Source organism: Triturus cristatus, chromosome 2_2 (assembly GCF_964204655.1).
Source record: "Triturus cristatus chromosome 2_2, aTriCri1.1, whole genome shotgun sequence".
NCBI lineage: Eukaryota > Metazoa > Chordata > Amphibia > Caudata > Salamandridae > Triturus > Triturus cristatus.
Genome location: NC_140582.1, coordinates 317,066,222 through 317,080,788, shown reverse-complemented (window position 1 = coordinate 317,080,788; position 14,567 = coordinate 317,066,222). Strand labels below are relative to the sequence as shown.

Genomic DNA, 14,567 nt, shown 5'->3' with positions numbered 1-14,567 from the left:
TGGCTACCTTAGCAAAAAGGTACTTGCGGGACGGGTTAAGCAAAACCCTTTAGAACTTAAGCAAGGAGCTGGCCCTGGACCAAAAGTCTCCAGGCTGATCCGATCTACCTGGCTTGGGCGACTCTGGTGCAGAGGTGCTCTTGGCTATCCGTGGTGCTGAACTTTATCTGCGGCCAGAGGAGCTGGCAGGCGTGCCAAGAGAGGGTGAAAACAAATGCAAGATCTTTACGATGGAGACACGGGGCGGATGCTCGTTCTTGCTGGTGAATCTTCTCTTGAAGCTTCGAGTAAAGCAGGTTGTAGTCGGACTGACCACCTACAAGCCTTGGTACATTCAAGCACTCCGGTTGAGGACATCTTTATCTAGAGAACCAGGGGAATGTTTTAGAAAGCTGAGCCTTGGTAAGGGTCAGGCCTATAGTTCCCAGTAGCCACCTGCCCAAGGACTTTGTGCGGCCATGCCGGATGGCTTGGGGAACAGGATTTCAAGGTTGTGGACTTGACGGTTTGTGCCTGTGAACTGCAGGGGACTTGTTCCTTTGGCCCAAGGGAGTTCTAGTGAAGTCTGGGGTTTGCAGAGGGGTTTTACCTTCCTTTTAGAACCGGCCTCTTGCCTTGGACAAGTCGAAATCCAGTGGGTGCAGGGTGGCTGCCACATGTGCAGAGCTTAGCGCCTCTCTTCATGGAGTCCTGACTTGTCGTGGAGACGGGTCTCTTCTTAACATGTCAAATCTAAGGTTCTTGTGTCTGGGATGCCCCTTATCTCACGCCGACCACTTAAAAAAAAACTCAGACTCACGAGCGCCATACCTCATACAATCTGAAGCGAAACACCCATACTCTCCCCTCTTTAAATCACTTACCCATGTCCAAATTAAACTAATGATTAATTCGCCTGGAAAACCAACTAGAGATAGTAATGTAGGATATCAACAATATCACAAGGAACCTAAACCCATATTCCGAATCCTGCCCTTCACCCTCATTCTCCCCCTACTGGCAACAACAAACTACACCTTGGAAGAGCTAAGCCTCAGCCAGCCAGCTGGATCACAACACCTCTCAAGAACAAATCTCAGAGGCCTAAAAGAGCCAGTGCAACGATGTCTCAGAGTGAGGAGGGAGGAGCAAGGCAAATCTTACAACCTGGAATTTTCCAAAATCAACCCCTCATCTAAGATACAGGTTATCACGCACCAATGAGCTTGACCACGCCACCAGCACACCTCCTCAATATCCCCTATGACCTTCGCCAATCAAGTTCCTAAGAACGGCAGTCAAACCAAATGCATACTCAAGAACTGCAGGTCTGCAACTAAGCATGCAAAAGAACTAGCAGAAGCCAACCTGAACCATGACATTGGCATTGCATTTATCACAGAAACATGACTAAATGAATCCTCACAGCCCATCATGGACACACTAGTCCCACCGGGATTTTCAATCATCAAAAAAGACAGGTGAGACCGCCACGGCAGAACAGCATCAACATAGGTGTAACAGACACCTTCAACTACAACTCACTTGAATATCTCAGCACCACCATATGGATGAAACATAACACAAATATGATCTGTCACCTACTTTACGACCCACCTGGCAACACTCTCTACTAAGGTGAACACCTTGCAAATCTGATAACACACTGCTCACTCTCATGTACCAATAACATCATCTTAGGGGACCTCAACCTTCACTGGAATGCCAAACGCGATTTTTTAATTCAATCCCTAAATTACCTCGTATGCAGTAAGAACCTCTCACAGCACTGTAGAGGTCAAACCCACAACAAAGGCTCAACCCTGGATGCTATAATAACTCGGGAAGAAACACTAACTATTGACCACATCCTCCCCGTAGACTGGTCAGGTTATTATGTTATTCTATTCCATATCTACAAAGCATTCCACAACCTGACTCGCATGCAAAATACCCTCCAATGGGCGAAAAACATAAGACAAATTCCCCTAGCGGACCTCGAAGGAAGAATGGGATCACTTCTTCCCCCTTCTTCTGATAACCTCTCAACAACTGAACTCGCCCCCCACTACAACTCAACAATGTCCTCTATACTGGACAAAGTAACCCCCTGGAACTGAAAAGGGTGAGAAACACACCATCGAGAGAATGGTTCAATTAAGACCTAAACACTGAACAAAGGCAGCTCAGAGCGGCAGAAAGACTTTGGCAAACAAATGCATTGACAGTCCACCTTGATCAACTCGGGAGAGAACGCAGAAACTACACAAAGCACATCACGAAAGAAAAAGCCACCTTCTTCCACAACGCTCTAGATTAGGCCAAAAACCTCCCCAAAGAGCTTTTCAGTGTCATCAAACAACAACCCTCCAAACCACCCTTAAAAAAACCAGACCTCCAAAGAACGGCGTGACAACTTTGTCAATGAAAAAGTTGCGAAAATTGAGCTCTCCCTTGAAGATCACATCTGTCAACCAAGGAGAACCTTCCTCCCAGAAAGGAAGATAACAATCTCCCCATGGCCTCCCTATCATCTATTTCTCCTCTGGACTACAACGGGTGTAATCAGTTCCAAGGGCCCCTCACAGTTCGTAGATGATAGAACATATTCAACCCACTCTTGGAGGTGGACATTTCTGCTCTGCTGTCTACGTCCAAACCATCCTCTCACCTGACGGACTCGTCCCTGCCTCTCTGGCAAAAAAAAACCTCAACCATGCTCTAACCCACATCTGGACTAAGATTATAAACAGCTTCTTGCTGACTGGTGTAATGCCAGACTGCCTCAAGCTCGGTCAAGTCACGCCAATACTAATAAAAAACTGGGAACAGATCAGAACAACCTTAACCCAATCTCCCCTTCCTAGCCAAAACTCTAGAGATATGTGTTCTCTCCCAACTAAACCAGCACATAGACAACAACAATTTCCTTAACCCTCATCAGTCAGGCTTTAGAAAAGGATGCAGAAGGGAAACGGCTATTCTGGACATAGTAGATGACCTTCACAAATCCCTGATGCTGCCTGCTGATACTCCTAGATATATTGTTGGCCTTCGACATGGTCGCCCACAAGCTTCTCCTGGATTCCCTCCAAAAAAGGATCTGCGCGGATGGGGTGCTCCTATGTTGGTTTACAGAACTGCTCTCAACAAATAAAAGTAATCAAGAGGACATCTGAACCAACAGCAATTACCTGAGGTGTCCACCAAGGCTCTGTTCTCTTGCCTACACTGTTCAATATCTATATGGAGTCCTTCACGATCATTCTCAAAGAAGCATCTATACATAGATGACACCCAGCTGTATTTGGAAATCTTTAGTTACAAGTTGAGGGGAGAATAAGGGAATTCAACGCTCAAGACAGTGTACAAATATAAATACGTAAATGTCGGTTTTTGCGTTGCTCAAAAATGGAGGGATGTCATCCCAGAATCCCTTAAACAAAGGCAATTAAACAAATGGCTCAAGCCTCTAAGCACACGCAATTGTGTACAAAAACAGTAACGTGAGTCATCCAGACGTCCATATGTTCTCCAGTTCTTTCTTTTTTTTATTAGTTCCGAGTCCTCAGCCATCCAACATGTGTTTCATCAGTGGGCAATTTGCCCCTCTACTTCCTCAGGGCTGGAAAGATTAAAAACTCAACTTACACAGACGCCTTGTGTATATATTTGGAGCATTACACTCTGTGCCAATGTTAACTGATGCTTGCTAAATTTTACAGAGCACAGTAGGTGATGGAAACCCATGCTTCTCTTCATCATAAAAGCTACACTTTCCATAATCAATATTTAACATTAGACAGTTATTTTCACGTGATTCAATAACCATTTCTTATATAGATTGCCACTACAACTTGGAAGTTGTAGTTTAGAGAACTGTAGTCGCTAAAAGGCTGGCAGCTTTGAAAAGGGCCATATCACAATTCCATATGCAGCGTCTGCCTCTGTTATTTTTTTGTAAAAAAATAAATAATGTGTGCAAATTGATTTTTTAAAAATTCTAATTCTAAACTTTAAAATGTTCCAGCATCGTGTTGAAGTGGCAGGAATAACTAAACAGTTAGATGTTCCCCGATTTAATTATTGGCATCTATTACACAATCACTTTACCTCTATTATTGCTTTGCAAGACCTCTCAGAAGGTTCTATTCAGTGGCCTAAAAACATGTTTTTATGAAGCTGTTACATAGAGGTTGATGTATCCTATTTTCTGACATTTTGTACTTTTTTTATGCTTTTCAGCAGTATCCTGCAACTAATCAGTTGTCGTCATCTTTAGGAGGATTGAGTCTTCAAAGTTCTCAACAGCCAGAATGCTTGAGACCAGTCAACCTTACTCAAGAGAGAAACATTCTGCCTATTTCTCCTCTTGAAGCACCTGTCCCCAACTTGAATCCTGATCTTAAGAAATTAAATTGCAGCTCTCAGTAGGTATCCTATTTTGTGATAGTAAAGTGGACAGCATATATTGGACAGAGAGGTGCATTGCTTGAATTAATCTATCAAGTCAAATGATAGTAGAGATTCCATATGTTGAAGGAAAACTTAGTTTGTAACCTTTTCTCTGCTACTGTTGGTAAGAGGACTGTAGAATGCTATTCTATATATGTTTAAAGTGTAACTTTCATTGTAATGCTGTAAGAAAAAATACTTTTTTTTTTTTACCAAAGTCTCCCCATTTGGAAGGCGTGGATGGCATATCTCACTGCAAATTAGTGTTTATCATAAGCCGATTTAGACTGTCTTTCTGTGTTATTGTCTAGCTGGTAGTAAGCTACCATTCTAGTTGCATGTATCACAACTTTTGGTTAGGCAAGTAAATGTACAATCTACAATACATGTGGAATTTTTATTTCAAAATAACTTCTTTGTTAATGACACTATCTTCTAAATGTTTAGCGAAAAGGCAATTTGTGATCAAAATGTTTGTTACTGTACAGCACTGGTTTACAAGGGCTTTGTCCACAAAATGTGTCTTTAAATACTAAGGTGCTCTTTTATGTGTTTCTCTCATTTACCTTGATTGAATTCTATTTCTCGGTTTCCCTTGCTGACGTTCCACAAACTTTGCCAAATTTGTTTTTATTTAAAAATGTATTAAACTGTGCACCATGATGCATGGTATTTGAGTGTGTCATATAAAACTAGTTTTTATATACAACAGATCATAACAAAAGAGCATTACATAGATTAGCCATATGAAACGTTTAGCCAACTAAAATGTTAGAGGACAGAACAGAAGTGCAGATCTGAGCTTAGATCTTGGTTTGAGTTCAGAAGAAAGTAATTTAGAAACTGGTGCAAAAGGAGGAGTTTTAAGATACTTTCAGATTGTACTATCTGATAACAAAGGGAAGGGTTAGCGAACTCGAGTTGGTAATAGTAGCACCGGTGAAGGATTGTGTTAGGGCAATGTTGTTTTGAATTTGGATATTTTACGTTGAGAAGAATTTCTGATTCAGAGACTTCTCAGACCACCAGTAATTAGGAGCATTTCTATCCGGTAAGGAGGGTTGCTGTGGGCGATATATCTTTGTAAACCAAGCAGAAGAGTTTTAAGTGGTTCCTACCATGATGAGAGGCCAGTGGAGGTAGTGCAGTATGGGGGTGTAAACACATTTGCCTGATGTGGCAGCAAGCACTGGCCACTAAAATGTACTAGTACAAGTTGTGCAGTGGATGACTGAAAGGTGTCTGAAAGTATGGCATTCACAAAAGCAAGTCTAGAGAGAACTAGGGTGAAGAATGCCGACCCCAATTGATTTTTACCATGGATGAAAGTGAAAGAGCGAAACCATTGAATCCCAGGGTGTCCAGAAAAGAGAAAATGTGCGCTTGCGAGAGGGTGTTGAAAGAAGCAACTGAGTTTTTCAGGGTTTTAAAATGAAGGAGCAGTGTAGGTTAGGAAACATTTTGTTTTCAAAATAAAATGGAGCAAAAATAAAATAAACCTGATCAATCTAACAACTTTTCCCCCTTTTATATATGTACTTGTAAAGCGCATCTGTCATCCCCAGGCATCATGACGCTATAACATGGACACAAGAAGAGAAAACCAGAAGGAAAATGGCAGTAGACAGCAAAAATTACCATAAAAGAAAACTTTTCAGCTTCTTGTGAAAAAGAGTGCTGGATAGTCTATTGGAGGTCAGGTGTAGAGCCCAGAAATCGAAAGGATCTTCTTGCACATCATTTCTGCGTTTAACAAGAAATCTGTACTACGAAGCTGATCCAGTCGTTGGCATTATAAACAATTAGAGTAAAGCAGTTTAGGGCTTTTGTTGTCGAAGGCCCATGGAATCAAACAAAGAGGTTTGTACCACTTCTTAACCGGAAGCCATTTCAGGGGACTGCCTAGTGTCGGAAAAGTGATCATACACCCAAAGACTGAGTAACATATACACTGAAATGTTTGGGTTCTTTGTACATTAGCAATCTGGTAATTTGGGAGACCTACATTTAGAGCTTTCCTATGGAGTATAAGTGAGAGTATAGTGGAACTAATTACCATAGCCCAGTTGTTGCAAGGTAGAGGAGTGAGATGTTTCCTCAGGGTTTTCAGCAGAGGAAAGCAAACGATCTAAGTGATTTTTTTTGTTTTGTTTTTATTTTAAACCTGAGCCTTGAGCGAGACGACTTGGTCAATCTAGAGGTAGGATTCTTCACTTTGGTAACAAACGAGAGAGGGTCCCATGGTGGAAGGAAAAAGTTACTGCGTCCGGACTCTCTTCAGTTATCAAAGTGTAGGTTTTCAGATCACTTGAGGAAGTTGGCTGCCATCCTATCAGCCAACAGGTGCTCTTTGCTGAGTATTTCTTTATTGGATGATTCATTATTGAATGCTATGAGGAGTTGAGTGGCCTCAGAGTAGGACAGTACCTGGGATGCAAAGCTCATAATCAACTCCCTTAGAGGCTGTACATGGATTTTAAAGATGATGAGAGAGAGTGACCCTGTGTCCCAGTGGCTAGTCTTTAGAACGAAAAGGGAACAAGGCTTCAGTTCCGAGCAGCCTGACAGGAAAGAGATGAGCTAGAACTGAGCTGTCTCAGTCAGCCGGGCTCCACCAACCGCTCTATGGTCGAGAAGAATGGAATGGGCAAAAGCATCAAAGAACTGCACACAGGGCAAGTAGCAAGAGACTGGCAGAGGAGGCAGAGATCATCAAAGTATTGAAGGAAGTCGAGAGCTACTACCAAAGTTGTTTCACTACCCAAAGCTAGAGTCCAGTCCAGAAAACCCATGCTTTCAAAATCTTTCTGTACACTTAGCAGGAAAGAGACCTATGAGTTTGCTAAAGGCCAGAAGAAGAAGCGTGATGGGCCTTTCGTTTTTTCTGTCCTTTGGACCTTGGCGTCCACCTTTTTATTAAAACAATAAAAATCCAGCACCTGCTTTAAATCAAGAGCACTATCATGGCCTGGTCGAGAGCTGGTGTTGGAAAGTGCGGCCAGTGGTTTTAAGCTGACAGGGAGGCCAGGATTATCAAGAGAGCCCGATTTTTAAGTTTGTTAATGACTACAAGGCCCTCAGATTGGGATACAGCAGAAGCTTGCCGATGTTAGTCGATGGGAGTAACTCTTGCTCAGTTCCTGGAGAGGGACCATTAAGACACAAGTAGTTAATCTCCTCTTTTCATAACTTATATATTCACATATTAGAAGAAAGTGTCAGTGTTCCGTGAAACAAATGAGCCATGGTAGTAGTGGTTTAACAGTTTATTTTAGTGCACACTTTTTTTTAGTACAGAAAATGTAGAGGAAACAACCACCCCTACTGTGAATAAGACCCATGAGGAGTTGAAATGTTTTGTGTCCTCTGGCTTTTCGGCAGTAAAATGAACTGGGAAGCCACTTCTGGCGTGACTCATTTGTGACATGGAATGCTTTTATTATCTTTATAGGGGCCTCTGTATTGCCTGTTACAAGCCCAAGATTGCAAGCGGGAAGCTCTGCATCCAACCCATGGAGCTGAAATGTCTGTCTGTCTATCTATCTATCTATCTATCTATTCAAGGGATGTTATTTAGGTGAAAATGTCAGTTAAAACATGCAGGTTTAAACGAGGAAAAAACCACTGAAATTATCTCAAGTAACAATAATGCATGCAGTAAAGTAAGTATAACTTGCACCTCTCCAAGAGTTGTCATTAATGGTCATTTCAAATGTTGATCTGATGTTACCAATGATGTCATAGAACATGTCTTGAGTGATGTAATATGGAAAGTAATTAACAGTGCATGGCTAGAGCACAATGTACTTTACTACACAAATTATTGTTACTTGAGATAGCTAGAACTGGTGTTTTTTAGTACTTTTATTTTAGTTTACAACTGTATGTTTTTAACTTATATTATCACCTAACTATAGTGTCACTTAAATTTTTGTTTTTTTCAGTGAATTCATTATGTATCTTTTAATATAAAGTACGATATAATTACAATTACAAAATATATTACTTTATCCTTTGGTCTTTTAAGTGAATTTCTAGTTTTTTATTTTTATTCAAATAAATATTTTATAATGATACATAAAGCTAACCCCACGCTGGCGCCATGCCCTGCATCCAAACAGCATGGGCAGCAAACCCCCTCAGGCAACCAACTCCCCGTCCTCCGCATATGGCCTTCGACAGTGTGTGGCATGGGGTTAGCCGCAGGGCCTGGCCTACCCCCCATGGGCACTACCTTTTTAAAACATTATATAAACATATATTGTTTTACTCTAAGTCCCCTGAGAGAAGCACATCCGGGACCCCACAGAGTCCAGGGGGGCTCGCTGGCTCCCGCAGGAGCCCTGCAGGATCGCAAACAGGAAAAATGTTTTGTTTTACATTTCGGAGGGAGGGGTTCGGGCGGGGGTGGAGGAGTCCCAGAGGGACCCCCCTTCTCGAAAATGTAAAAATAAAATGTTGAGGTTTGCGATCCTGCGATCTCTATGGCACTCCTCTCCCCCCCCTCACCCCCCCCTCCACATGATCCAGCAGGACTGGGTACCCTCTACCCTGCCCCATTATCTTTTCTTGTATTAATACATTTTTTTTACAGGACATGGGGACTGAGTCCCCGCGCCCTGGAATGTCGACTGCAACATTTTGCTTCATGTTGCAGCTCGCCAGTCAGAGTGCGAAGTCCTGCAGGAGCCTCTCCCTCCCTCTGGAGCGCGACAGCTGACGGGAAGGAAAGTCCCTTTCTTCAATCAGATAGCTCAATTTTTTAATTTGCGCGCCTGCTGTACTCTTGTGAACCTAACTGACCACATATGCAAATATTTTTTTACCTTAATTTCTCAAAAACTTCTGTACAGATGTACACCAAATCACAAAAGACACACTTTCAGGACCAAGATATTGCTTATTGACAAATTTGCCGTAACCCAGTTCAGCCGTTTTCGATCTATTACGTTCCCAAAAAATCATAGGAAAATGCATGGTGATTTTGCGTTTTGGGGCTTCATAGATAAATGTTGTCTTGTCAAGGTTGGTGGCCTCCTCTTTTGAGTGTGTGTATTGCGCAGACTAGACATTTGTAATCTGTAAGGCACCTTTACTAGTAGTCATTACTTCTGCCAAAATGCTCCTCAAGCTTCAGGATGTCTGCCATTACCTACAGTTCTCGATAAAAATGTATGAAAATCACTTAGGTCACTCTTAAGGTGATGTTGGATTTTCATTCTTACCAGGTGGTCCCTCTTCTGGTCTCTTTTTAAGCAGGCCTCAAATGCGACTGATAGGTTGTGCTAGATTTCAAAATGCACTTTGTGACTACATTGACATAACTCGGACATTCTCATCAACTAACCTTATTCTTGCGGTCACTTACAAGCAAGTGGCGGCTAGCCAGTGGCAAAGTGAGATGGGTGGCGGATTGCAAAAAGCATGTGTACCACAAAGTCAGCATAAAACTAAATAAAGGTTGCAGTTCTTTCAGAGCAAGGCAAAATTGTGGCACAGGCATTTTTAACACACATGCTTCTGACTGTGTTCTTCCATTCTGACTGTGTTCTTCCAAAGCAGCTATATTGAGATCCTAGAGTGTCTTCAAGCAGTCTTGTCTGGATGTTGACATTGTCAGATGTGCAAGTGGGATAAACCAGTCTTGAAAAATGTATGTTCGAGGCATGGGAGCTGTAGATCACATGCTTTGCATACTCCTGCCATCTAGTGTTGGGTCTGGATATTTGCAAGTTGTTTTTCTTCGACGAAGTCTTTCCAGTCACGAGGTAGGTGACTCCTCCTTTCGGTGATAGTGCGCATGGACATCGACTCCATTGTTAGATTGTGTTTTTTCCGCCATCAGGTTCGTACGTGAATTGCTGCGCTCCGGTTCCATATCGTTTCTCGGGTTCCCCTCGGTGCGCAATCCACTTACCCTCAACGGTATTGTTTTCGATCGCGTATTTCCATTCTCCGCGTATCATATTTACTACAAAATCCCTCTTTCGATAGGGTAGCTTGTGGAAGGCAGTTGAGCCTACCCGCGTCGGTCCGCCTCGCAGTCGGTGGAACGGACTCCATTCAAATTCTGTTCTCGGTGCCACGCGAAGTTTCCGTGCTTAGACTCACACGAAGTGTGCAACTTGTGCTTATCTCTGGAGCACAACGAAAAGGACTGCAACTCGTGAAAGTCTTTCCGTCAAAGGAGATGCTTCGCTACTGCCAGGCTCGACGTCGCGACATGCAAAGCCAACACGCCGGTTCCATTCCAGACTTCTTTGGAGAAGATTCTGAACAAGAGACCAGCGATGCCATGGGAACCGAGGAAGAACATGAGCCTATCTCCGTCTCTGATGTGGACGAAGACATCCCGCAAGGGCAGCGCATTGTGAGTACTGATCCTCCCTTGCCCCAAAGTCCAACTCAGCCCAAGAAAAAGGCTCCGGTCCCACCCCTGCCTTTGGGCCATGATCAGCACCAAGATGATGTTTCCGATGCCCTGCCTTCCAGCTCGGCACCGAAACACACCCCAAATCCTTTCTGGCTCTGAATTGAGTAGTCCACGCTCAGGCACCGAGCCGAAACCTTTGGGGTCAAAGTCGAAATCCGGCTCAGCCCTGCCTCCTTCAACGCCGAAAATGTCTTCGGATCCGAATCCTCGCCATCCAAAAAATTTCAGTGCCGAAACAAACTGTTAGACCTGGCACCATTGGCGTGAGTCTCCCTTCCATTTTTCCGCTGTGTCTCCTCTGTTTTTGCTGGTTATAGATGCTCTGGGCGCTGTGCCACTGCCATTCAGTGCCACAGCGCGAATGCTCCCTTTGTAAAGATGACATATGAATTGATACATCCATGATTGGCTTATTTGGTTTACCTGTTAGTCCCTAGTAGCGTGGCCTGTGTGTGCCCAGGGCTGGTAAACCGAATGCTGCTGGTGGGCCTGCAGCACGGGATTGTGCCACCCACAGAAGCAGCTTATAAAGTGTGTCTCAGACCTGCCACTGCAGTGTCTGCGTGCAGTCCAGAACTGCCATCTTGGCTGTGAAGTGCACCCACTTCCCAAACCTTCCCTTGGCATCCTGTAAGCCCCCCTTATGATAGGGTGCATTGTATGTGTAAGGTAGGACATGCCCTGATGTATGTAGCATGTCCTAGTAGTGAATTACACCCCATTTCGTTTTTCACTACTGTAAGGCTACCTGTTCTCCATAGGCCAGAATGGGAGGTCTGGGCTATTACATTCTATAGTCCTAACTGACCCACAGAACATGGTAGAAAAACGAATATAGTATGCCTGAGCTCAGAATATTAAAATACATCTTTTAGTGAAGGTTATTTTTATATTCTGTGTTTGAAACTACCACTTTTAGAGTATAGGTACTTTCTGGCCTAAGCCTTCCAGTTTGCTCTGCTATGATGTGTATTGGCTGTCTGGTTTTGGAGGGACAGGGCAGGCTGAGTAAGACCTGGGTTGAATAGAGCGACCTGCCTTGGTGTGAGGGGAGGGGTAGCTCCTGCACTTGAATAGGACCGTGCCTGGCAAGGTAAATGCTGGCTCCACCTCCCACTGTGCGTCTGAGGCAGACCCCCTCTTTCCGAAAGGAAGGATGCAGCCTGATCAACAAAGTGCTCCAGGGCTGGGCAGAACTGGTTCTGGCTGGGTTCAGAGACTTGGGACCCCTAAGAACAAAGACTTTGGGGGTATAAATATTTGTGCACAAACCCCTACAATTGGTATTGCTCCTGGATAACAAGAAGAACCTCTGTCCGTGTGGCTACAAGAATCTGCAGGAGAAGGACTGTCCTAGTGCTTGTGTGCTGTTTCTGGGACTGGCCTGCAGCTGTTACTACTGGACTTCAAGAAGAGGAAAAGAACTTTGATTGGACTTTTATTTTTGTGCTTCAGCAATCACCCAAGGGCTAGAAGAGAGCTAGCCTCCTGCTGGGGTCTCAGGCACATCAGACTCCATCATCAGCCTCCTGTTTCCTCCCAGCGAGGACTACTATCTGCAGGTGAGGCTCCTGTGTGTTCCAGGGCCTCTAGTTATACTGCTGAGAAGAGAGCGCTGAAAATCGTCGCTAACCTCCGTTAGCGAGCCGCTGCAGCTGGTGAGCGTGAGAAAAATCGCCGCTCCGCTGTCGCCGAGCGCTCGCTATCCCCAAAGAAGATCGCATCATTTGTCAGCGGGTCTGAAAACGCCCGCTATCTGGAAATCATCGCAGCTCCTGTCAGCGGGCCTGAAAACGCCCGCTATCTGAGAATCATCGCAACAGGATCATCGCAGCGTGGACGCCGAGCGTTCGCCATTTTCCCCGCATCGAATCCGGATCGTCGCTTCCTCGCGGAGCGCCATCTTTGTCAACGCAGCAAGATCGCACACGCAACAGGCTCGGTGCATCATCCTCCCTTCGCGGCAAAGATTTAATCGCATCACCGGCTTAGCGTGAGGAAGTTGTCGCTTTGTCCTGCCCGCAACCCAGCGCATCATCCTCCCTTGCGGTAAGGATTCAACGCATCGCTGGTTAGCGTGAGGAAGTTTAACGCTACAACGCCTTAGCGACATTTTTGTTGCTTTGCCCCAGGAACCAGATACTTTGTGAGTAAAAGGGTCGCAGAGACCACTGCCTTGAACTAAACCACCTTTTGTGCATCCTGAACTATTTTTCCTTGCAGCATTTCTAAAGTAATTATATTTTTATAGTATTGTAGATTTTTACTGTTATTGGTCTTGTGATTAAGTCTATATAAAAATACCTATTTTTCATAACTACTCGAGTGGTGTCCATTTGTAGTGTTCCTCATTATATTACTGTGTATGGTCATAAATGCTTCACACACTGCCTCTGAGATAAGCCTAACTGCTCGTGCTACGTTACCACAGGGTTGAGCAGGGGTTGTCCAAGGGTGTAGGCTGCTTACTCTGACTTAGGAAGAAGGGTCCCTACTTGGACAGTGGCCAGCCATTGCCAACTAGAGACCCCCATTTCTAACACAAACAGATAGGCCGATTACAACAAAAGACCACTGTTCCGATGTTCCGCCCTCAAAACTGGACCCGAAACAGGAGCTGTACATTCATTCAAATACAGGACATATTGCGACAAAATTGCCACTCAAACGCAAACTGAACTTGAAGAAGCTTACCACACTCATTTAAAAAGGAAGCATGTGGGTAGTAACCCTTCTCCTCCTCCATCACCTCCTTCCCCTGAGTCACAACCATTGTTAATTTCACCTGCTGACTCACCACCACCATAAACACCTGATGATGGGGATGGGGCTGGCGACAATGACCCAACACCTACAGACCCCTTGAGGGATTACAACACTAATTCTCCCACAGGTAACGATCCTGATCTTTACCCTACTAAGCCCTCTCCACCAGACGACATTGTAGGCTATATAGTATTATTAAGCAGAGCTGCTAATTACCATGGGGTCGAATTACATAAGGAATCCCTAGAAGATTTCCTTTTCGAAACACTTAGCAGTTCCCAAAGATCCACTCACACACTCCCTATGCTCAAGGGTATGCTAAGACATGTGGATGAAATTTTTAATGATCCTGTTCGGGCACATTTCTTCACCCCCAGGGTAGACAAATATAAATCTGCACCATCAGATCCAATTCCTACCCGTCTGGCAATCAAGAACTACAGACAAATGGGTACTGGAAATTATCCGTTCAGGTTTTTGCCTGGAGTTTACCAACAATACTCCAAACATTCCTCCATGTTCGCACAAACTGTCACCAGACCATTTACGCCTCCTCAACCAAGAGGTTCAGTCTCTCCTTTTAAAAGGAGCTATAGAGCCCGTACCACTACAATACCACGAGTCGGGCGTATGCTCCCTCTACTTTCTCATACCCAAAAAGCACAGTTGTGTCAGACCTGTCTTGGACCTCAGAGAATTGAATCGTTACATACAATCAGACCATTTTCACATGGTAACGTTTCAACAAGTGTTCCCACTCCTACAACTGGGCGACTTTCTGTCTAGTCTAGACTTAAAGGACCACATTCCACATTCCAATACATCCCGCTCATCGCAAATTTCTTATATTTGTGGTAGCGGGTCATCATTACCATTTCAAAGTACTCCCGTTCGGAGTCACCACTGCTCCCAGAGTTTTTACAAAGTGTCTGGC

General features: G+C 44.2%; 1 protein-coding gene across 5 annotated transcripts in view; it reads left to right on the top strand.

Moving 5' to 3' along the window:
- SEC24B (SEC24 homolog B, COPII component) overlaps positions 1-14,567 on the top strand; it is a 678,312-nt gene that overhangs the window by 145,511 nt on the left and 518,234 nt on the right. For 3 of the 5 annotated variants that reach the window (XM_085641377.1, XM_085641375.1, XM_085641373.1), the window contains one exon: positions 4,225-4,409. In XM_085641377.1, the coding sequence (XP_085497503.1) occupies positions 4,225-4,409 (185 nt within the window). The remainder of the gene's footprint in view (positions 1-4,224; positions 4,410-14,567) is intronic. The other 2 variants (XM_085641376.1, XM_085641374.1) reach the window with 1 other exon arrangement.